Source organism: Typopeltis vanoorti, chromosome 23 (assembly GCF_054136105.1).
Source record: "Typopeltis vanoorti isolate ZY-2024b chromosome 23, IOZ_Tvanoo_1.0, whole genome shotgun sequence".
NCBI lineage: Eukaryota > Metazoa > Arthropoda > Arachnida > Uropygi > Thelyphonidae > Typopeltis > Typopeltis vanoorti.
Genome location: NC_143571.1, coordinates 91,216,617 through 91,240,010, shown reverse-complemented (window position 1 = coordinate 91,240,010; position 23,394 = coordinate 91,216,617). Strand labels below are relative to the sequence as shown.

General features: G+C 36.2%; 1 protein-coding gene across 3 annotated transcripts in view; it reads right to left on the bottom strand.

The window, feature by feature from the left end:
• LOC150094058 (uncharacterized) overlaps positions 1-22,141 on the bottom strand; it is a 129,082-nt gene extending 106,941 nt beyond the window's left edge. For all 3 annotated transcript variants that reach the window (XM_090412638.1, XM_090412637.1, XM_090412636.1), the window contains exons 1-2: positions 21,962-22,141; positions 3,229-4,342 (exon numbers count right to left, since the gene is read on the bottom strand). In XM_090412638.1, coding sequence (XP_090268764.1) covers positions 3,229-4,342; positions 21,962-21,986 — 1,139 coding nt within the window. In that variant the 5' untranslated portion in view covers positions 21,987-22,141. The remainder of the gene's footprint in view (positions 1-3,228; positions 4,343-21,961) is intronic.
• Positions 22,142-23,394: the final 1,253 nt, after the last annotated feature.

Genomic DNA, 23,394 nt, shown 5'->3' with positions numbered 1-23,394 from the left:
TTCGTGGTTTGTTTTAGTACCTGTCGTGAGTCAGGTGCAGATTTAACTGTTTGTTATATATATATATATATAATAAATATATATTCGAGTTAATATTTAATATTAACTCGAAATTATATATATATATATATATATATATATATATATATTATATATATATATATATAATTTCGAGTTAATATTAAATAGACTATACTTTGAAATATCATACACAGTTTTATTGTTTAAAATTAGTAGTGAAAGAACTGAAAACTTGAGTAACAACTTCTAGTGCTACATTTAGAATGCTAAAGCTGGTTTTAATGTAGGAATGAAGATAATTCATTGCAAATTATCTCCACTTTTAGAGATGTTCCATGTTTTACGTAAGCACGCTAGATGGATTCACTAACTGATCTTTTTTCTGCTTCTGCAACCTATCTATCCCTTAGGATTAGTGTAGATCCCTGATTAAAGGTCACAGTGAATTAATTAATACAGCCCACACCACTCCTCCACTGCATCTCCTAAAGCAAGTATTTATGCCTCTAGATCTGTGTTCATGGGGTCCGTTTGCCTGTTTTAAAGGGGGGGGGGAGAAAAACCAGACTTTTCAGTATAAAAACCATTTACTTGCATGAAACCAGCTAACTTAACATTTGATTGAAATGTTTGATAAATATTCCTAACATTATAGACAGGATTCAAATCCAGGCCTTTTCAAGCAAAGGGACCGTCTTTACCAAGTGAGCCACGAAGGCTCCCACTAAAAGAGACGTTAGTGGAATTCATCTAAAAGTTCAATACCAGAATGTTAGAACAACAAAACTAGAATATTGAAGTTCTTGCTTTCGTCATTGGCCAAAGCATATTATATTAATGGGTTTATGCTAGAAGAAATTGATGAGGCTAACATATTGGTATTTTAGTAGACAGGAAGCTGAAGTTCATGCTCCATATAGCAAAGATTGTAAATACATCTAAGGGGATAATTGCGATGTTGAAGCTAATATTGACATGTAAAGAAAATAGGCCATTTTATGTCCTTTACGTAGATCTGGTCTTCTGGACAAAGAGACCAGTAACTGGTCCATCAAATAATGAAGTTTACGAACAAGCAAGCTACAGATATAATGCTAGTTGTCAGAAAATAACAGTTTAATCTGCAATAGAACTGTTGATAGCAAGCTATTAATTATGAAAAGTTAGTTTTGCTGGATACTCTAGTCCCGTACATCCGTTGAGAGTACTTATCACAAATGATTACGAGAAAATATACCTCTCATTCCTGCCACAATATTGATAAACAAAAGTCAAAGTTATCTTTTAAATATTTACAAGCGCAATATACATTTGAAGAAGACTACATCAACTTGATAGGCAATATTATTTCGGAGTACGTCTGGTTATATTATTTCGATACAGATCGAAAACTTTTATGCAGTTTCTGGTAGTAGTTATCGGGACAGTAATGGTTTGGCGAATTTCCTGAAATTAAGCCAGAATTTTTCTATTTCCCAAAAATAAATATAGGAATAAGAAAGAAATAAAATAAACATTTCTTGTTCAATAAGATTCGTTTAAAAAGAGAAATACGTGACGAAAACTCTAAGAAATATGTCAAACTAAAAAAAGTAGGATTTATATTTCTTACCTAGTTTATCATTAAGGCAAACATGGGTTAGCTTATTCAGAGTCTGCAGAGGTCATCGGTAATTAAATATCACAAAGATACATATTCATGTGTACATATACATATACATATTCATAAATAGATACATATTCATGTGTTTAATTAACTTAGAAAGGGTTTACGGAAAATTACTTGAACAATGGACTTGAAATGACTAACAACCATGAAAATGCAAGACACCCACACACTATTAAACTAGGATCTTTAAATTCAACAATGTTGGAAAACAGAAGGAAACAAAAGTAAGAATCTATCAATCAGTAGTTCAATCACTATTAGCATATGCCTCCGAAACAAGAATAGAAATATTAAAGGTACACTGCTTGGAAAGAAGTCAAGGACACCCTCATGGGTATAGTGCATAAATTAAAGGAATATGATACCCCCAAGCCAGTGCAATCGTGTCCAGGTGAAACAGCCGCGAGAAGGGAACTGACGGAATTTAAAAGAAGCTTTGTGATAGAATGCCATGTTGCAGGCCTATCGGCTCGGCAAATTGTTGACAAATTGGGCCATCCCGTGTCAACAGTCAGTGACACCATACTGAGATGGAAGCGCAGGGAGTCAATTGCAAGTGCTATCCACAATGGACGACCTACCACACTCACAGAAGTGAGTGTGGTAGGTCGTCCTTTTTTACATAGTAGCATCCGTTTTTACATAGTAGCATCCTACGTCACCGTAGGATGCTATTATGTAAAAACCACCATTCGTCGACCGACGCATTGAATGCTGAGGTTCGGGCAGTGACTGGAACACGAATTTAAGCAAAAACATTCAAAGGTGGAAGCCATGGCTGGTTTGTTTGTTTCTCGCACTATGGTGTCCGTTGACTTTTTTTCTTCAAGCAGTGTATAACAGATCTATACGACATGCCAAAATAAAACTTTAACAAAGATAGTTAATGAAACAAAATTTGATATAATAAATAAAACGAAACGATTTTTGAAGAATATCAATTACAACCATAAACGAATGTATAAAAAGAGACGAAGAGAACGGAATGAACATATTAATAGACGGGATTAAAAATAGTTAAATTAGTCAGAAAATCTGGAAAGCAATATATAAAATATCAAATATAAATAAATAAATCTTCTGGCTCATTTTGTTTCTCAAATTTATTATGTGGAGCCACGTTTGTCCTAAATAACTGTTTGAAGACTTGTGAGCAGCCAATTTTCATGATTTGAGCATTTACTAATAGAAAACATGAACTATGAATACGCCAAATCTTTTCAGAAGAGAGAGAGAGAGAGACATATATAAGGTAGCAAACTTTGCCATCTCTTGGCCCTAAATCCTAACAACATTCTTATTATTGCCTATAACAGAGTGAGGTCTACAGTCGATTTTCTTGAGATGCAGGGTTAACTGAAAGATCATTTGAAGACCGAAATATGGATAGACCCTTCATACCGAAGTATTGGAATCCAAGCAAGTCGCTTAAACTTAAAACGACAAGAAGAGTTTTGAGTTTTGTAGATATAGAAATATTTTATAAACATTACATGAAAACGAAAACATTTCAATTTAACTATCAGTATCCGTCTTACCTCACGTCTTCGTGGAAATCTTGCCAAATCTTGGTTTCTGCAAACCACTTCAGATTACAGTCACACTTCCAGGGGTTGTCCCGCACATCTACATACAGGATCGCATTCCACTGTAGCATTCCCTCTGGTAGCTTTTCGAAAGAGTTGTTTCTGAGGAAGAGTTGCTCTGGGGTGATGAGCAAACCAGATTCGTTGTTCCTAAACGCATCTAGATGAATTTCGGACAGCTCGGGATTGTCGACGCAGTACAGCGTATTAAGGTCCGTCAAGTCAGAAAAGGCGAATCGGGCAATCTTCTGGAGGTTTCTTTGAGAGTTCAGGAACAGAGTGTGAAGGTTCTCGAGACCCTGAAAACTATAAGCCTCAACTTCTTCCATCAGGTTGTCGCTGAATTCGAGATGGGTAAGTTGTCCACTACTTCGAAGGGCACGTGTGGGTACCTCCGTAAATAAGTTGGAATCTAAAGACAGACGTCGCAGGCGAGTGCCATGAAAAATGACGTCAGAAAGATTGTGCAGCTGCAAGTTTTGCAAGTTCAGTTTCTCTAGCTTTGGAAGGTACAAAAAACTATCTTCTCTGAGGGTCTTCAATGGGTTATCCCTTAAATCGAGCTCCATCAACTTCTCGCACGGATGAAACACGTCGGACACTAAAATGGTCAGTTGATTGTGGCCCAAATGCAAAGCGCGAAGTTCTCCAAGTCCGTCAAACACCATCAGAGGAAGAGACGTCAAGTTATTTCTCGACAAATTTAGGTCCAGAAGTCCACCTAAACCCACAAATGCAGACGGAGCAATATACGTGAGGTTATTCTTCGACAGATCGAGCTGTTCTAGATTAATTCCGACATAAAAGGTCTCCTCGGATAATGTTCTTAATCTATTCTCCTGCAACTGCAAGAGCCTGATCTGCTGCGGAATGTCGATATTCGAAGGAAGATGTTCGAGTTCCCTCATGCTGCAGTCAATATAATCGGACGAACACTCGCATCCGAACTTGGGACCACAAAGTGAATCCTGCAGAATGAAATCAACGTCCGACTCCGTCGAGTTGCTGCTGTTTGCCAACCAAAGGGACGCGATGTTGAGCATTAGAGTGATGATGCGCATGGTTCCTACAGAAAGAAATCAAGAAAGCTCACCGAGGTGCTTACATGACATATTTGTAAGTTTCCTATAATAGAACAGCATGTTGAACAATCATGTGTGTAACCTAAGAGCAACAGCTCATCCAGGTTACGCTATGCATAAAGTTACAAAAATGTATGTAATGCATTTTCATTATATACATATATGTACATTCATATAATATACATATATGTACATTCATATAATATACATATTATATATTATTATAATATAATTACATAATAAAATCGCAGATAAAATAAAATTTCACCATACAGAGAAAGTTGCATAACAATTAATTAGGAACAAAATAAAACAAAGCAGTTAAATAGCATTTAAATTTTACATTTTATACATAAGACTGGATCTTTGGATACAAATACGCTAAAAACCAATAATTTATACAATTATTTTGAACGGAGCTTCCTCATTTCTGTTGGGAAATAAATACTCTTTGATTAGAGTTTTGTATTTGTTTGGGTTAGTTTCATTTCTTATTGTTAAAGGTAGTGTGTTGAATACTTTTGGAGCTAAATAAGTATGATGTTTGAGTATTGCTTTTTTATTTGCTTTTGGAACTAAATATTTTATGCCCTAATGTCTACTAAGGAAAGTATCTTGTTTGATATTTACGTATTCGTTGTCGTTTTTTATGAATAATAGTACCCTGTGAACGTATAACTAAGGGGTAGTATGTTTAGTATGGTGTATTTATTACAAATTGCAGTATCCTTATATTTGTTTCTAGTTAAGATTTTAATTACTTTATTAATTACTAGTGCGATAGATTCCTCCCCAACTTAATATACTATATTGTAGTGTGCTTTGAATCCAGGCAGAATATAATATTTTTAGCATATTTAAATTGAGAATCTGTTTAGGTAGTAAAGTCTGTTTAACATAATCCTTACTTTATTTACGACATCGGTGATATGCGGTTTCCAGTTTAAATTACTATCAATTTTTAATCCCAAATAAGTTATTACTGAATTTTTCTATTTTCTCGCAGTTGCAATTTGAATTTGTCCTGCAATTCCAATCATGCAAAATTAATTGTGCAGTGAAGTTCATTTTGCCAGTTGTATTTCGCAAGTTAAAATTTACATATTTAGTTTTTCAGACACATTCAGACTGAGTTGGTTTGACTGGAAGCAATTTGTTACTTTCAGAAGATCAGCATTCACGATGGTTTCATTTGTTCGGCTGTGTCTGTAGAGAAACTTAGTACTGTATCATCTGCAAATGTATTTATTTTACTGTTTAGTTTAAGACTGCAGAAGTCATTCATATATATATTAAATAAAATTGGTCCCAAGACAGATCCTTGTGATACACCGCAGTCTACTGTTTTGGATATGCTATAGCTGTTGTTTATTTTTACAATTTGTGATCTGGAATTTAAGTAATTTTTGAACCAGTTTAAGCGGTACTTCGTATTCCTATGACTTCTATTTTTTTTATTAAAAGTTCATGTGATACAGAGTCAAAAGCTTTGTGTATATCTAGAAATACTGCTAATGTTAGTTTATGTTCGTCAAGGAAGGTATAAACTGTGTTTGTGAAGTTCAGTAAAGCATGTTCTGTGCTAAACGTTTGCCTGAACCCAAACTGATTCGTTGAAAATAAGTTGTTTTTCTCCAAACATATCACGAGTCTAATTTTTACCAATTTCTCTAATATTTTTTAAGTTATTTTTGTTTCCCGTTTTGTAAATAAATACAACTACAGCTTTCTTAAAATCTGATGGAAACGTGCCTGTCATCAGTGATAAGTTGAAAATCTACATTAGGGGTTCCATGATGTACATTTGGCATTCTTTCGCAATGCTTGTGTTAATACCATCGTATCCTGAAGTTTTGGTTGTTTTTAGGCTAGCTGTAACATTTTTGATTTCGTTTTCATAAGTGGGGAAAAGATATATGGAGTTATCAAGTCTCTTGAGAGTGCAATTCCGAGGGGTGGGTTTAGCATTTTTCAGAATGCTTTCACTGACTGTGGCAAAATGGTTATTGAATTCTTCAGCTAATCCTCTGTCTCCATTTTCTCTATTCCTATCGATATCTTTAAGTATGGGGAGGTTTTGTTTGTGTGTATCTTTACCGATTAATTCATTCACAAACTTCCATTATTTTCTGGGATTTCATTGGCATTTCAGGAATTCATTTCTGTAGTACTCGTTTTTACTTTCCTTTAATTTATTGTGCATTAGATTTCTATAGTACTTGAAACTGTGTTCATAATATTGATTGTGCGGGTATTTTTTTAAACTCTTTATACACTTTACTCTAATTTTTATGTAGTGTCTGATTTCCTGTGTAATCCAGGGCTTTGTTTCTTTCATTTTGTCTATTGTTTTAACTTTAATCGAGTCTTGTATTTTATTGTTTAATATCGCGATAAATTTATGATACGAGGTATCAATATTTGTTTCCATCATTGTATCTTCCCAGGAGACAGTGCTTAAGTTACGTTTCGATACTCTGGAGTCAATTGTTGTGTAGGGAATGTTTTCGGTTGTGCTATCTTTGTGCTGTACTTGCAAATGCACTGTAATACCGACTGAAAACTGATCCGCGAGAGGTTGGCGCAGAACATATAATTTGATAATTCTCTTGCTCGTCATGGAATCAGAGCAGGAAAGTTTTACAATTGCCTAAACATCTGTCAACAGTGAATTTACAGATGTCTCCCTTGTTTGACATTGAAAAAGTACAAGAAATATTCGTTTTCGAATAAGTCCCGATGTCTCTCTTCTCTTAATGAGCTATAAATTGCAAGCATTAGGCAATAAATTTATGCGTTTAATAAAATAAAGATTAAAAGCTATTGGGAAATATACATATAATCATATATACATATACATATTTTGTTCACCGTTTTATTTCTTTTTTTTTATTATTCTCTATGAGAGAAATAAAATACGAATTTCCAATTTTTCGTTAGCTGACAAACCCAGCTAAGAAAACACATTAAGAAAGCTCTGAGAGTAATAAAAAGTATATGCCATCTACTCTGGATATAGTATAGTAGTCCTCGCGGTTAGCCTAGTGGCTATGCACTTCGCAGCCACATGCCTGCGGAAGGAGTGTCCTAGGTTCAACTCTCGTCGACGACGTGAGGAGCTTAAGGATCTTCCTCAGCCATAGCCAAGTTAGCCGGTCTTGGGCGTGGACAGCAGGGTTTTACCCCAGTTTATCTGGGGGTTTATCATTCCGCAAGCAAACCGGCTTGCGGAATGGAAAACCGGCCCCGTGAACACACACGGGTGCAGTTAGGAATACTTAAGACAATCCCTCCAGCCATAGGTCTGTTTTGCCAGCTGTGCCGGTCCTAAGCCCGGATAAAAATAAGGGTGTTTGAGGTGGTGCTGTACCTCCCCATAAAAGGGGGATCACGGCCGTTGAAAGAAAGGGACTATGACTGTTGAACGATATTGCAACGAAGTTCTTCAACGCCATGTTCGATTGTTCCGTGGTATCTCCATTGCATCGTACACGAGCAGTGGAGATACTTCTGGAGACCGAAGATATTAATGAAGTGAGTGGCCAGCACGCTCCTCAGATCGCAATCCCATAGAACACGTTTCAGACGCAATTGGGAGACGCATAATTGGGTAATTGCTGCTCGAAATACCCTTCCAAAAAACAAACAAATAACGCATTATGGGGGGGGGGGGGGTGGAAGCAGTTTACCTGCAGAACTCCTGAATCACTTGTGCTAAGCATGGTATGACGTTGTGAGATCTGCATCGCAGTTCGGGATGGACATATTCCATACCGAAATGTCTCTCTTTGCATAGTTTTCTGTAAACACTGTGCATTAATTCCTTAACTATAGCTTCAGGAAATTTGTATCTTTTGCGTAAAATGTATTGCAATTTAATTTGTACGAAATTTACAAGACTTTTTTGTGTAATATAATTCATTAGTATGGGCAATAAATTTATGTTCACATTTGGCTGTAGTCATTTTTTTTATAAACACAGGTAAAAATGTAGCTCGTCGTTAGCTTTTGGACACAAGTGTAGCTGATATATACAGTCTACTTTTAATATTGCATCTCATGGGAGCAAAGAAATGGAAGCAGTAAATGTTCTTTTATAGTTGCGTGCACAAACTTGATAAAAAGAATGTTCTTTTAAATTACATCGTTTTTTGTTCAAATAGTCAGAACGTCTAGCCATTGTTCACTCACTTACATATCTCCAGAAACGAGATAGGAACACTTTCAAAAAAAGACTACAGAGCAATGCTTTTCAAAAAAAAAAAAAAAGAGAGTAATTTATGGTGACAATACGATCATTACAGATAGCATAAAAACCAAAATTTCCACCTAAAATTAACAGAACAGAGAACTTGACCTCTTCTGGGTAATGAACCATGCTGGAATTAGAGGAAATGAGAGAACAAATTAAGGAAGTGGCTGGTAATAAACTTAGAATAAACTATAAAGAGTTTTAAATCTGCCATAAAAACATGCATAAGAATTAAGTCTAACTCTGTGGTAAAAGAATGATCGATAAAGAATCCTTCCATCTATTCACTGAACATCAGTAGATGCCGTATGCTTACTCAGATGCTCGGTGATGTGCCACACCAGTCCTCTCCATGTGGTCCTATTGTATGCTTTTCTGGAGGCTTCAACTCTCTGAAGATCAGTCATTGCACGCACGCACGCACACACACACACACACACACACACACACACACACACACACACACACACACACACACACACACACACACACACACACACACACACACACACACACACACACACACACACACACACCATCCAACCATCTCATTGACGGTCTACCCCTTCCTCTTTTTTCAGGAACTTTACCTTCTATTACTGCTCTCAGCTCAGAAGTCCTCCTTCCATCCTTCAATGTGCCCAAAATATTTCAACTTTCTTCTGTCAATATCCTTAAGAATCCTCAAAGTTCTAGTGATCCTTTCTAGCACCCATCCGTTTGTTTGATTTTAATTATATGATATCCTCAAAAGCCTTCTGTAAGAGTTCTGAAAGTAATTTGTCTGAGAGCGAGAGAAAATGACGAAAAAGACTCAGCGAAGCATGCTTTCAAAAGCTACCATAATTGTAGACATTTTCTAATCAGCATTTCCTCCCTTCGAACTACGATCCTACTGATAGCGTAATAGCTTTTCATGATCTTCGATCTTTTGCACTACTTTGGTGCACTTTGGACTGTTCTGTGAAAACGTTTATTGCAAAAGCAACAAAACATGTTGTTTGTAATAACTCACGTCCTAGTAACTGGCTAGGACGTGAGTTACCTTTCTATTATTATTGCGAAAAATTGTTTTTCATCTAAGAAGATGAAGATAATCATTTGAATGCTCATTAAAAGAACATTCAAAAGCTGCATGTTTAAGGGATAATCCCTTAAACATGTCCTTTAAATGATTTCATACTTCTTTTGGAAGGCGTTTTAATATCGTCGTTTAATTTATGTCACATTTCGAAGGAATGTGTGTGTGTGTGTGTGTGTGTGTGTGTGTGTGTGTGTGTGTGTGTGTGTGTGTGTGTGTGTGTGTGTGTGTGTGTGTGTGTGTGTGTGTGTGTGTGTGTGTGTGTGTGTGTGTGTGTGTGTGTTAATCTGTCTCCAGAAGTGATAACGTGTTGTATTAGGGGCATCCGGATGGAGTCCAATAGCTGACACTCGTAAAGTATGTGGTCAACAGTCTGTTGAAGGTGTGGACTACAAATACATGATGGTGGTTCCAGGATATGGAATCTGTGTAAGTAGTGTCTTAGTTTTCCATGTCCCGTTAGTAGCGTGGTTAAACCTAGAGAAATGGCGTGTGTTTTTTCAGCCGGAGTCTGCTTCTTATACCTGGCAAGAATTCGTTTGTTGTAGATCCGTTTTTTGATGTTTTCTATTCTTCTTCCCACAAGTCTACTCTTCTTTCTTCTGCAAGTGTTTTTATAGCAGATTTCGAGTAATTTTGGTAACTTATTTATAGACGTACGTTTATAGCCGCTTCTTTCGCCAGCTGATCCGGTCTCGTTTCCTGCTACCCCAGTATGTGCCTTCAACCAGCAGAACTTGATTTCTTATCATTCTAGAGTGAGATTCCAAACATGATTGCTTTCCTGTTCTATTGACGTTATATGGTTGCTCTGGTCTTTTTAAGCCGTGCTTAAAAAGACCAGAACTCCTATAGTGTTTCTACTATTACTGTAAATTGTTGCTGTCTTTTGATGAGAGGTGTTGAGTTCTAATTCCTGGGGATATGTAAGTGAATGAACTATAGAAAGTTATTCTGCTTAGTTGTTGGAACAGAAGGGATACAATCTAGAGCAGCGTTCTTGTATAATGGACTTCCTGTTATATGCAATGAAAGAACAACCGACGTTCCCTTCGGTTTTTGATTTATACGGAAATCTTTTCGTCAATGTATATATGGCAATCGTCACTTTTAGTGCTTTCCTTCTCCTTAATATATATTTTTCTTTGTTAGACATGGGCCAGCCATCTCTGATTGGCTACCGGTGGAGATTGAACTGCTCACTCAGTCTCCAAAAGCTAGATAGGACATAAAGGCCTCGCATACTCCCTATTAGGGAATAAAAGGCGTTAGTTGATTTTTTTTTGTTAGGTAAGGTAGTTTTTTTTTGTAGCGTAGAGTAGGTGTTTTGGAGATTGGAAATCTCTTAATTGATTGATTAAGGCTGGCCACCACGCAGCATCGAACGCCACTTGTACATCGATTGAGATTAGTAATATGTCTTTTTTTTGCTGTAAATGTCTTCTGTAAACTCTTTAACCTCCATAATTGCGTCTACTATTTGATTTAGATCTAAATGCATATTAATTGCTGATTAATAGATCTCTTGAGTGGACAAAGTGTATTATTCTGTTTTTCAGAAGTTTTTCTAGTACTTCACCAGCAACATTTATGAGTCATTGGCCTGTATTTGCTCATTTCGTCGTTTTTTTTTTGTTTTGTTTTCTTGGTTTGATTACGGATATAATTTTAGATCGTTTCCATGGTAAAGCAAATCGCTCTCTCTTTTTAGGCATTCGTTGTAACTTTCGTTATGAATTCGGGAAATTCGACAAATGCTGTTATCGCTGATTATTCCTTCCTCTCCAAGAGTTTTTCTTGGATCCGTTGATCTTAATATTGACTCGATTTCATTAGGTGTAAATAATTGTCTTTAGCAGTGTCTGTGTCTGTTTTCATTCTTTGTCTGTAAGTTTTGTGGATGTCTTCATCTGTTGAATCGTCGCAATCAAGAATAAACTTGTTTATGATAATAGCTGCAGTTTCTGCTAAGCTTTAAGTGTAGGGGCGGTCTGTTTCTTGATAGTTGATAATTAGGTGTTGTCTTATTCTTGCTTGCTTCTAATTTATAAATACAATTCCAAGAATTCGATACGGTTGAAACAGTATTCACAATTTTTCCGTGATTCTATTTTCGCATTTGTAATTTTGGACTCATAGCTGTATTTGCTTTATAGTTGGGCTTACTTTTAAAAGGGAAATCCTGATTGAATTTCAAATGGATTTCGAGAAAGGAAAAAAAACGCAAAGAACTGATTTGCGATTTTACATTTTGCAGTTGTGTGTTCATTTTTAAAATGGAGGTTTTTCTGTTCTGCCCGTTCTGTTCTAAATCTTCCTGAAAGCATTGATTAAATTCAAGCAGGATTTCGGCTGTTAACACATTTTCAAATTAAATGACCCAATCATCCAAAGAGAAGCTCTACTTTCATGTTCCGAACCATGTGTATACCGATCATCTTACCCCTGCCAAGTTTGTATTTCTAAATCAACGTTGTAATGGAAATTTGCACAGCTTAATAAGCATTAACATACTCGGAGATTCTTTTATAAACACACTCGTCAGTTATCTAGATTCGAACACTCCGAAACCTGAGAATCAGATTACCTTAGAAATATTGCTCTCCTTTACCAAAAACTAGTGAACTGCGTTGTGCTTGTCCAATTTTAGGTTTCGAGTATGCATCCAGGAATCAGAATTCTCCGTGTGTTTTCATTACCGAATGCACAGATCGCTTCAGTAACTCTTATTTATCATCTTTTAGAAATAATAATACCTTTTAAGTTCAGCCAAATTCTAATTAGAGTAATGTTTGTCTGTGACCAAAGAGGAATATTTCTTTGTTCTTCAAGTATTTCTGTAAAAGAAAACATTTGAAAACAGCGAATAATAAAATTGATTTGACATTCGATAAACTTTTTACCCATGCTAGAGAAATATTGACCATGCATCAGCGATGCCCCCCCCCCGACACACTCAAAACAGTGGGACAGCGGAGTAACTACAACGATATGAAGTATAACTAAGCACATCGATAATGACTTTATTTATCATTTATCAGTAAATCACTCTGCGCGGTAAATTCAATGAAATGCCTACTCTAGATTACATATCGCTGTACTGCTTCAGGCCTTCGGGTTTAAGAGTTGCAAGTCAATCGGTTCTTATCGCAGATAATCCAGAACTTCCCATTAAGTTTTGTACATTTTGGCAAGATAATAAGCGATACGCACGAACACATTTTCATTATATTTAGTAATGGAGAATAAGTTGTGCAAAATGAAGACTCAGTGCTCAATGGCCAAAGTGCGTAATCTGAAGAGAAATGGCGGAAGATTGATATCCCCCCTATGTATACCATTCCCTACACACGACGCATTTCAAAGCTTATGGAATATTAGTGTAGCATATATGCAGTCAGGTGTTAAGAGGGAAACACTCTATTAATATTCCTTTTTGAAAGTTGGCGATTGTAGCGTTTGAGGAATATTTTTGGAATATTTTGAGGAATAGCGTTTGGGGAAGACTGTTAAAGAGAAATAAGTAGATGGAATTAAAGAGGAGAGGGAAAAGCCGATAGTTGAAATGCAAATGGATGTGGAGCTCTTCTTTTAACATTCTTAGAAGAAGGAAAGGAATGATGGTGGTGACTTGCAGCGCAAGTTTGTAGTGAGAGAAAGTCATCTGTCAAATGGATTGCCCCTTCTGGAAAGTGTCAAGCATTTCATGCATCACCCAAAGTGTGAGACAAGCATTCAAGGTCATGCGGTTTTTACGAAGTAGTAGCTACACAGGTGAAAAGTAACATCTTGAGTTGAAAAGAGTACCAATTTTTTTAGAAGCTACAGATATTATGATGGGTTTTTACTGGTAAAGGATAAATATCAGCCAAAGAAGAGGACACTTGGTCTTAACAGAGACAAGGAAGAGTTCAAATGAGATCTTTTTTCCTTTTGCAAGAAAAAAATAAGATTCTGCTTTGGTAGCATTGTAGGTGATTAGTTTATCTTCACCGCATTGAAGTTCTATGAAGATCAGCTTTAAAGTCAATGGCTATTAAAGGTCTTGACGCTTCGAATGTTTGAGCACTGGCATGTTTCTCAAATGTGCAATAGAATTAGAACTTGCTATCATCGGCAAAACTATGGATAGGGTGTGTAGCTGGCAAAAGAAGGCCATTAATATACTGGAGAGAAAGGTACACAGAGTCTTGAGCAACGCTTGCAGACGAATTGAAACATAAGAGAGAAAAAAATAGATACAAAGGGATGAAAGGCAGATCATGAGAGAAAAATCTGCTTATCTATGGCAGATCACATTTAATACCTTGGAAATGATAAGTGCAATACACAGCATCTCAGAACCTTTCCATAGATGAACCTGTCCAAAGGTGTGACGTGGATCTACATCACTACCAGCATGGTGGAATCCATGCTGGTATTGATGGATTAACTGAATGCTGTCCAATTGCCATAGAAGAATAAGTTAATAGTTAATTAACTTATCTATTATTTTAGACATGACTGAGATAAGGGCAGTGGATCGATCGTTTTAAAACGGACTTTAATTTCTTTTTTTTTTTTGTCTTGGACTGAATATTGACTTGATTCCGTGTTGTGAGATATGTTAGTTTAGTATAAAATGGAGAATGTGTATAAAGTGCAGTTGGATGGTAGCAGATACCATCCAGACATTTTGGTATCTATCTATCAGGATGCTACTGATGTCTTTCTCGCGAAAGACTTGAGGAGAGGATTTGCTTCGGATATTAACAGTAAATGTAGTAGAAGAGAGGAATGATGCCAGAAGGTCAGTATTACTTTAAGTTGTTGCAATGGTGTCATCTGGAGGAGAGAATTAGAAATTGAGTCCATTGGTCTTTAAAAAGCACTTTTTAAAGACAATTTTAAAGACTTTTTAACACGTTCATTGCCAATCACGCGATATCGCGCGATGCGAGCTCTCACCAAACGGCCGATCACGCGTTATCGCGTGAAGGGCGCTAACTAAATAAAAAAATAAAATAAAAATTGGCCACCACACGAAATTCCAATTTTCAGCTTGGCAATGAAAGTGTTAAAAGACAATTTTTTCAAGTGGAGAGTATTTATTTAGCCTTTTTTTGGTGGTCCAGATTTAGATTTGTGGATGGTTCTGTTCCAATTGTTGCTGGCTTCAGTGTAAACTGAGTGACTTGACGTCTCTAGCTACTTTAGATATGCTGACTTCTTTTTTCCTACCTTGAAACACTTGTTGGGGAACCGAAGATTAGATACTTGGTGAGTTATCTGATTAGAGTATGGAATAAAAGGGTTCATCTCAAGGGCACATCATTTATGTTTGCATTTATGCAGCTAATGTTAGTGAAGTAGATGTGAAGGTGATTTAGGGAGGGATGAAATAGTGATTATTTTAATATATTTCTCATAGGTTTGTAGAGGGGGTAGGTTTCTTTAACTGCACTGACGCTATGATTATTTGTTTTTCTTTTCATGTAGGCCTTGAAAACTTAAAAAATACTCACCACATTACTGATCGCCCTCCAACCACGGTCTATTAATGTAGGTGGCAAAAGGATTATGCAAAAGTTACCATTAGATTTGGTCCCATATACTATCTTGCCGCTGACCTACTACTTTACTCTAGAAGAGGTTTCGAATCCCTACGGTATGGATTCTGAATCTGTATCACTCATACTGCAAGCAGTATGAGTAATACTGCATATCTGCAGTCCATTCCTTCTCTCTCTCTCTCTCTCTCTGTATCTCTTTCTCTCTCTCTCGCTTTTTCTGCTTGAAGAAGAGAGAGCAGGAATTTAATCTGGAACCTATCATCTGGACACGAAACATCCATCGACATTTATAACTTCGTAAAGAAAGACAGGGCAGCTCAGTTGGTCTAGCTGCCATTTTCTTACATACGGGCTGTTTTTAACGAAGGAAGAGATAAAATCCTAATAGATTATTAGCAGTAAATTTTCAGTTTTCAATACGAATATTCGTAATTTGCTATGAATGCGGCGTTTGGTGATATCACCGAGGAAACGACCCCTCCCCTCCTTTTATGTGATTATGAAATGAAGTGTCTAAAATAAGCTAGTGAATAGTTGAATTGAAAAAAGAAAACTAAGGCTAACTAAAAATGAACAGCAGTGGTGTGCCTTCAATTTCTTCAAAAATATTTTCGATTTCTCGTAATGATAATAACCACTTTAATTGTAAACGAGGGTCCTTTCCCTCCGCAAATAAAACAAATGGTTAATATTATCACGTGAAACTTTTAAGTGATCAAAAGAGAGAAAAACAAAGAAACCAGAAAAATGAGGGATGATAGTATAATTCAGCTTTTAATTCATTTTAATTTGCAGAGTGAAGAGAAAGATCATTTGAGCATTTCTCATTGTGAATGAATGCATTGCAAGACGATAAAATCCATGCGTTTATCTTTTATGTTCGATGCTTGAAGAAACGGAAAGAGAATTTCTTTTGGATTTGTGAAAATTAAGGTCCCTTTCAGTTTGGAATTGGTTTTCAAAATTCAAGCAGTTACCACGTGATATGCCTTCAATTTCTGCAGAAAATCATCATCAAATTATGAAGCAGTATTTTATCTTTGGGATAGCTTTATCTAATGAAACGTAGACTTTCACGCTTTTTATCTTAAAAAAATGGGACAGGTGAACTAACTTTATTTTTATTGACTCATATGATCGCCACATGCCACGTTGAAAAGTTCCAATCCCCAGTTGGCGAACCTCTTAAATGCGACTTATGAGGACGAGTGTTGAGAATGAAATGCGAGAAATTAACGGCGTTAGACGAGTGAATTATTCGTTTCCGAAGTAACTGGGGTACCTCCACTTGCGTCTAAGATCAACTGACCCTTTTCCAAGCAAAGGACCAGAAACGAGTGCGCTACCTGGAAGATGATAGTTTGCCGTGCAGCAAGACTAATGTCTATTAACTAAAAACAGTCCGCAATCATTTCTGCAGGCTTCAGCAAAATAATAAAAGGAAAATTAAGTGTAATATTAACTCTTAATCTTCTTCTAGTTTTATTTTAGCATGCCATCCAAGAAATTGAAAGCGATTCCCAGTTCGTATCATTTCTAAAATTCTCCATAAAATTATTCACTATGTTAAAATGATTGTCTTGCTGAAGGTTAACATGTTTTGGTTCATATTCTAATTTGGGATGCTCCGAAAGCACGCTGTACTGTTCGTATTCACAGAGTTAAGAGTACAGCAGTAATAGTACGGAATCTGTTACACAACAAGAAATTATTGCTGAACAAATAAATGAAATAAAATGACGAGTAATTTGTTTTAGAAAGGGCACCCGAAAAGCAACGGCAGTAATCAGGAAAGGAAAAATATTTACAATACAAATACTATTGGATTTTTTCTTGATTTTATCATGGACATCGCACAAACGTCTTGAATTGTGAAAAGATCATTGCGCAATACATGTTCAATGTGCGTGTACATCTATATATGTCTATACGTTTTTCCCAATTGGAGTAAATGTAGTTCATTCAAGTTTTCGAAGTAAAATTAACAATCATCCATCTCACCACTTCACGAATTTCGTATTCCATTATTTTAGTGATTCTTCGCTTGAAGAATTCAAAGTATGTAAAGAATTCTTAGCGAAGGGTAGTAAGTGAAGTCCTCGTTCTTATTTTGGATATCCTCGTCTTCACCTGCGTAACTATTTCATTTTACTTTAATATCTACTCGTTCCTTTCATCAGTCTGCTAGTTGAGTAGGATTTATGTTTTATCCAGACGGTCTTTCCAGATAACCAGTATCACGGTTTCCTTGGCGTTCCCTTAACGTGCATTTCAGCACAAGTCTCATCATCTCGATTTCAACGTATAACTGAGAGAAAGAGCAAACAAATGAAATTAATTTTCTTTGCTTGTGTGCTTACCATACTTTCTTTGCTTTTGTTTCAGATGTTTTTTTTTATAGAAATGTCGATCAATCCAAAATATCCAGCATATTATTTTATACGAAACTACTAATAGTAACAAACGTGTGTGTGTGAGAGAGAGAGAGAGAGAGAGAGAGAGACTGTCACGCGACATGTTTCAACAAGCATTTGGAGAAACAACTTGAAGTCCACGACTTACAAGAACGAAAACAAGGTACCACCACTAAATATCAAGCCATTACTGATTGCCTTATTTCACGCGGAGGACTTGGTGGATCAGAAACTTTTCCCAAAGGAGAGATCGGGGAAGAGACTGTCGACGTTCTTCACAAATGGTCTTCCACTACTGAATTTCTGTACCACGGCGATGCTGCATACCACGCGGAGAGTGTTTCAAGGTTTTTCCTCTGGGACTCTTTCCTCTTCCAGAAGCTGAAAAGCACCTTAAACAGGAGACGGCATCGTTGATATATGCCAGGGTAGATGCATCAACTCTGAGATGCACAATGAACAAGTGAAGCACGAATTGTCGCATAACAACATGAGGGATTGTAGGTTGGTTTATGTAACTGAAATTAACTTACATACCTTTCAGCTCTAACAAAAATTCAGTGTCTGACAATTTTTTGCCAGCTTTACGAAATGTTTTCATACGAAACATATCTCATAATGGAGTCCTTAAGTAGGCTCTGTTCAGTCTGATTTACTACAATTTTCCTTATTTCCTTTGTATCCGCATGCTTGATTGCTGCTAATGACGAGGGGAAACTCAATGGCACCGTCAGGTTTTTACCAGAATTAAATCAACCCATAACATAATGTCTAATCAAACTGGCATATTTGTAGCGTATAATGTCTGGAAATGTATGAAGATATCAATATAATTGCTTACAATTATCTCAATCTTTAACGATTCTTCAAAACTTTTCAGATTTTTGATGTCTTGCATGTAATTTTAAGGTGGAGTTCAGTCACAATGTAGAAACCTGAAAACTTTGTTTTTATCAGTTCCTTGTCGACAAAGGCAAAGCATGTAGTAGTCATCACTGCGGCGTCGAGGAATGTTGGCATGTTGAAGGTCATGAAGTGAAATTCGGAGATGAGTGGGGGGCAATTTAGCAGTGCGACGGTTCCAGTGCAGCAAGACAGTTGCACGAATTAACGCTTTGAATGAAATATTTGCTTGTGTCGTGGATACGTAACTTACGACAAACACCTTTTAACAAAGTCCGGAAACGCTAATCCATTTGGACTGTGCCTGTTTAACAAGTTAGCAATACAATCAGCGAACCACCCACTATAACCAGGGGAAAGAGACGTAACTAGAGAGTTATTCACCTGGAGGTAAAGGATGGCGAAATTTGTACTGCAGTCGGGAGGATAACCCTCCTCCTTTCTTTGCAAAACCGCTATTTTGCAAAGTAGGGGGAGGACTCAGGATTAAGAAAACACAGCGTAGATCCCAAATCCCTGTGAAGCGCTGCTATCCACCACTTTTAGTAATATATCAGGCATATATTTCTTGTGAAATATAGAATATATCATCATCATCATAATGCTAATTACGAGTATGGATCATATTGGTCTGTTCCGGTCTCTTATCCATCCAATATCCTTTTTTGAGGTCTACCTTGTCTTCTCTTTCCAATCGGCTTATATTTCAGTATTTGTTAAGGATAGCGGGTGTTGGCCATTCGGTTTACATGTTCTATCCATTTTTGTTTATAATTGTTTAGTTTTTCTTCTATTGATTTTGTCTTTAGTTCTGTGAAATTATCAGAGATGGGATGTCAAATATATCATTTGACATCACATCTGGAGGCTGTCTTCGATGATGACAGTCTTAAAACGTTTACTTGAAAGCAGGAACGGAAGTGATATCATTGTATGCCTTGGATCGGATCGGGTTTTACTTTTCCTTTTTGTTCCAGTAGACGCCTTTGTGTAGCAACATAAACCATGAAGTGCACTTTGGTCGAAGGTTTTTCAATGATCTGATGAATCTCTTGAAACCTTTTTATCGTGATGTTATTCTTCACACTGCCCTCGTGATTTCTAAATCTGCAAATCATCAGAATTGGGGATCAGTCTTTACATGACAAAACCTGCTAATTATAGAGGTATTAGTTTACTAAATACATGCTACAAAATATATAGCAGAATATTTAATGAAAAATTGAAAATATACAGTGAACAAATATTATTAGAATGTCAAAATGGATTTAGAAAAGGGCGCTCTGCAAATGATGTAACTTTTTGTTTAAAACTACTTTGAAAAAAGAAGAGAATTTAATTTGTAAACTTATCTTTTGTTTATAGATTACGAAAAAGCATTTGACAAAGTAAAATGATATTTATACTGTTTTGATATATTACAAAGAATAAATATACCTAATATTTTACTACATGCAATATTGAATATATATAAAGATTATGAAATAAAAATAAAAATAAATGAAAAGTTCTCTGAAAAACAATCTATAAACCAAGGAGTAAGACAGGGATGCCCTCTGTCTCCAACACTTTTGAACATTTATATTAATGAAATATTAATACAGTGGAACACCTTAAACAATCAAAGTAAAAAAAAATTTCACGGAATAAAAAAATAAGTACGCTATTATTTGCAGATCATCAGGTAACAATATCAGATAAGGAAGATAATTTACAAAGAGCAATATATAATTTAAACCTTATAGTAGAACAGTTTGGGATGAAGATGTCCATGGATAAAACTAAAACAATGGCATATTGTTGACAAACTCAGTTAGAAGCAAAATAGTTATTAATAATAAAATAATAGAACAGATAAATACTTTCAGTTATCTTGGATGTAAAATATCGTATGAAGGAGAAAAAGACATAAAATTAAAAACTTCAAACTTTTTACAGATTATAGGCCTGATAAATAAAACCCTCAACCCAAATATAGTACAAAAAGAAACACCCTTGAAAATATACAATACTTTAGCGGTGCCCACATTATTACATGGCAGTGAAATTTGGGCAATAAACAAACAAGATAAACAAAGAATTAAAACAAGTGAAATGAGATTTATGAGAAGATCTGCAAAAAACACATTATTAGATCAAAAAAGGAACGAAGACATTTTAAAAGAACTAAAAACGAAATGAATAGAAGAAAAACTAAACAATTATAAACAAAAATGGATTAAACATGTAAACCGAATGGGCAACACTGACATCCTAAACAAATACTAAAATATAAGCCAATTGGAAAGAGAAGGCAGGGTGGATCGACCTCAAAAAAGGATATTGGATGGATAATGAGACCGGAACAGACCAGTATGGTCCATACCTGTAATTAACATTATGATGATGATGATGCCTTCCTGATTTCTAAATCTGCAAATCACCAGAATTGGAAATCAGTCCTTCATTTCGACAGAACAACGATCATAAGATGTCACATGGAAATTGTGTAATAAAACACATGAGGGTTGGATTGTTTTGAATTGCAGCCAAAGCAACTAAAGACTTCGAGACATTATGCTTATAAATTGCTAGAGTTCTGATCGTCTCTTTTACGAGATAAAACCCAAGTTGGCGGGAGGAAATCTCTTCCTCCGTTTTACGAGAATAGTTAACTCATCTTAGGTCGAAAAGTCCTTATAAAGATTCTTCGTGTCCTAGAAAGGACTTGGATTCAAGTCCTTCCATCCAAACGGCATCGTCGTTACCCATTAAGCATAACGACGCCATGCTATGTACTTTATTACGGTTGAAATAAAACACATAGCATGTTTTTTTTTTTTTTTGGTTTAGTCATATGTGTTTATTGTTCAATCTTCTCAAATATACAGCCCACCCAGTTCACAAATAAGTTCCACTGAATTAAAAAAATCATCTTACGAACTTTATTGACAGGCCTTCACATGTCTTCTATGGCTAATATACATCCTGCCTTGATGTACTTTTAGCACTTGAATATGTGGCACAGGAGATTCTAATTAAGGTTTGGGTTTCGACGAACAGATCGCACCGGCAATAATTTTAAATTGGTAGAATACGGTTTATTTTCAGTTCGTTTTCAATTTAAATTGAGAATTTCACTACAGTTATACTGCACTGATACTGCGTGCGGACTCTCTGAAAAACTAAATGTGATTAAAATAATTAACTAATGAACTGCTATCGAGTACGTTATACGCCAAAAATACGTTAAATTATATATTAAGTTTCGAACTAGTTTTTTATCCTACCATTGACAACTCTACTAATTCAAGCGGATATCAGCAGTGAATGCGTTCGCATAATATGCAGACTGCATCTACAACACAACAGAGTCTCAGAAATACGAGTTAATTTTAGGGAAAAAAGAGAGTGCATCTTACCTACAGTATTTCTACAGAATGACATTCAGTATGAAAGAGGACACTTTTCGGAGGTTTCCTACGGAGCTTACCCAAATTCCCAACCCGATAGCATTACTTTTTTCATAACCACACGTGGTTTCCACTTTGTAATATCACCTTTCTTTATGGCTTAATCAAAGCGAGAAAAAGCCCGCAGCAGGAGATTTCACGTGGATAGAAGTGATGACCAAAGATAACAAGTTATCTGGTGATGTCGACACTAACTTTGCTCTTACCTAGGGCAAAGTGTGAGAGGGATGTATTGTAACCAGTTGGGAGGTGATAACGATGTGTACTTGTGTGTGTGCGAGTGTGCATGAGTGCTCTCTGTTCCCGTCCCTGAATCCATATTTGTTTACTCTCTCTCTCTCTCTCTCTCTCACACACACACACACACACACACACACACACACACACACACACACACACACACACACACACACACACACACACACACACACACACACACACACACACACACACACACACACACACACACACACACACACACAGCTGATGGATTTGCAATTCTAAATGCATTGATGCAACGAGAAATTCAAAAGGAAGCCTGGGCCGTTTGTAAACAGTGAACAAGAACGATCGTGTTTGTTTCTGCTGCCAGTATGGAATTAGAAGGACATCGAGAAATTTCTTTTTATCACGTGACCGCTCTCATTGTAGTCCGTAATCTTAAGTGGCTTGGAAAAGTACTGAGATAAAAATTAAGACAAAAATAAAGCATATGGTTGTTATTATCACTAGCTGAGTGTCATGTGATCGAAGTGACGTGTATGTCTCTTAGTGAGGGAGTAAACAAAAACAGCTTTCCTGATTTGGAAACTTTTGTGGTGAAAAAAAAAAAAAGTTTTATGCATTCACACTTGTTGCTCATTCCAATTTAAACCGAGATCCCCCAGGAAACTTTACATAGAAACAGGAAATCTGGCTGATTTCTTCCACCTTTATATATGAGGAATACGACTTTTGAGACATTCTTTGAAGAGCTTTTCTAGTTCAATCGCCATAAGTTGAATCTGATGGACAGTTTGAAGTTAATTAACGAACAGAGCAGATACAGTGTTGAGCGAGAAACATTGTCTTGAATCATTATGAAAGGTAAAGTCAATAAAGTCGATCATGTTTTCCCATAAACTTTTCACATAAGCAATCTGTATATTAGAAACAATTCTGACTAGTGAATTCCCGACTAGTGAATTAAAAATCCAGTTGTCGCCTGTTCAAGCTTGATTGGTCCAAGGTACCAACTGATGACATGATACTTGCCGTGTGTTTCGCATGATTCCATCAAATGACTGCACATTTTAGACAAAACTGACTGGAGTGACCTTGAACTACCCTGAAAAGTATTTTATCTGAACCTGCAGCAAAAAAGAGAAACCAATAATTGAGTC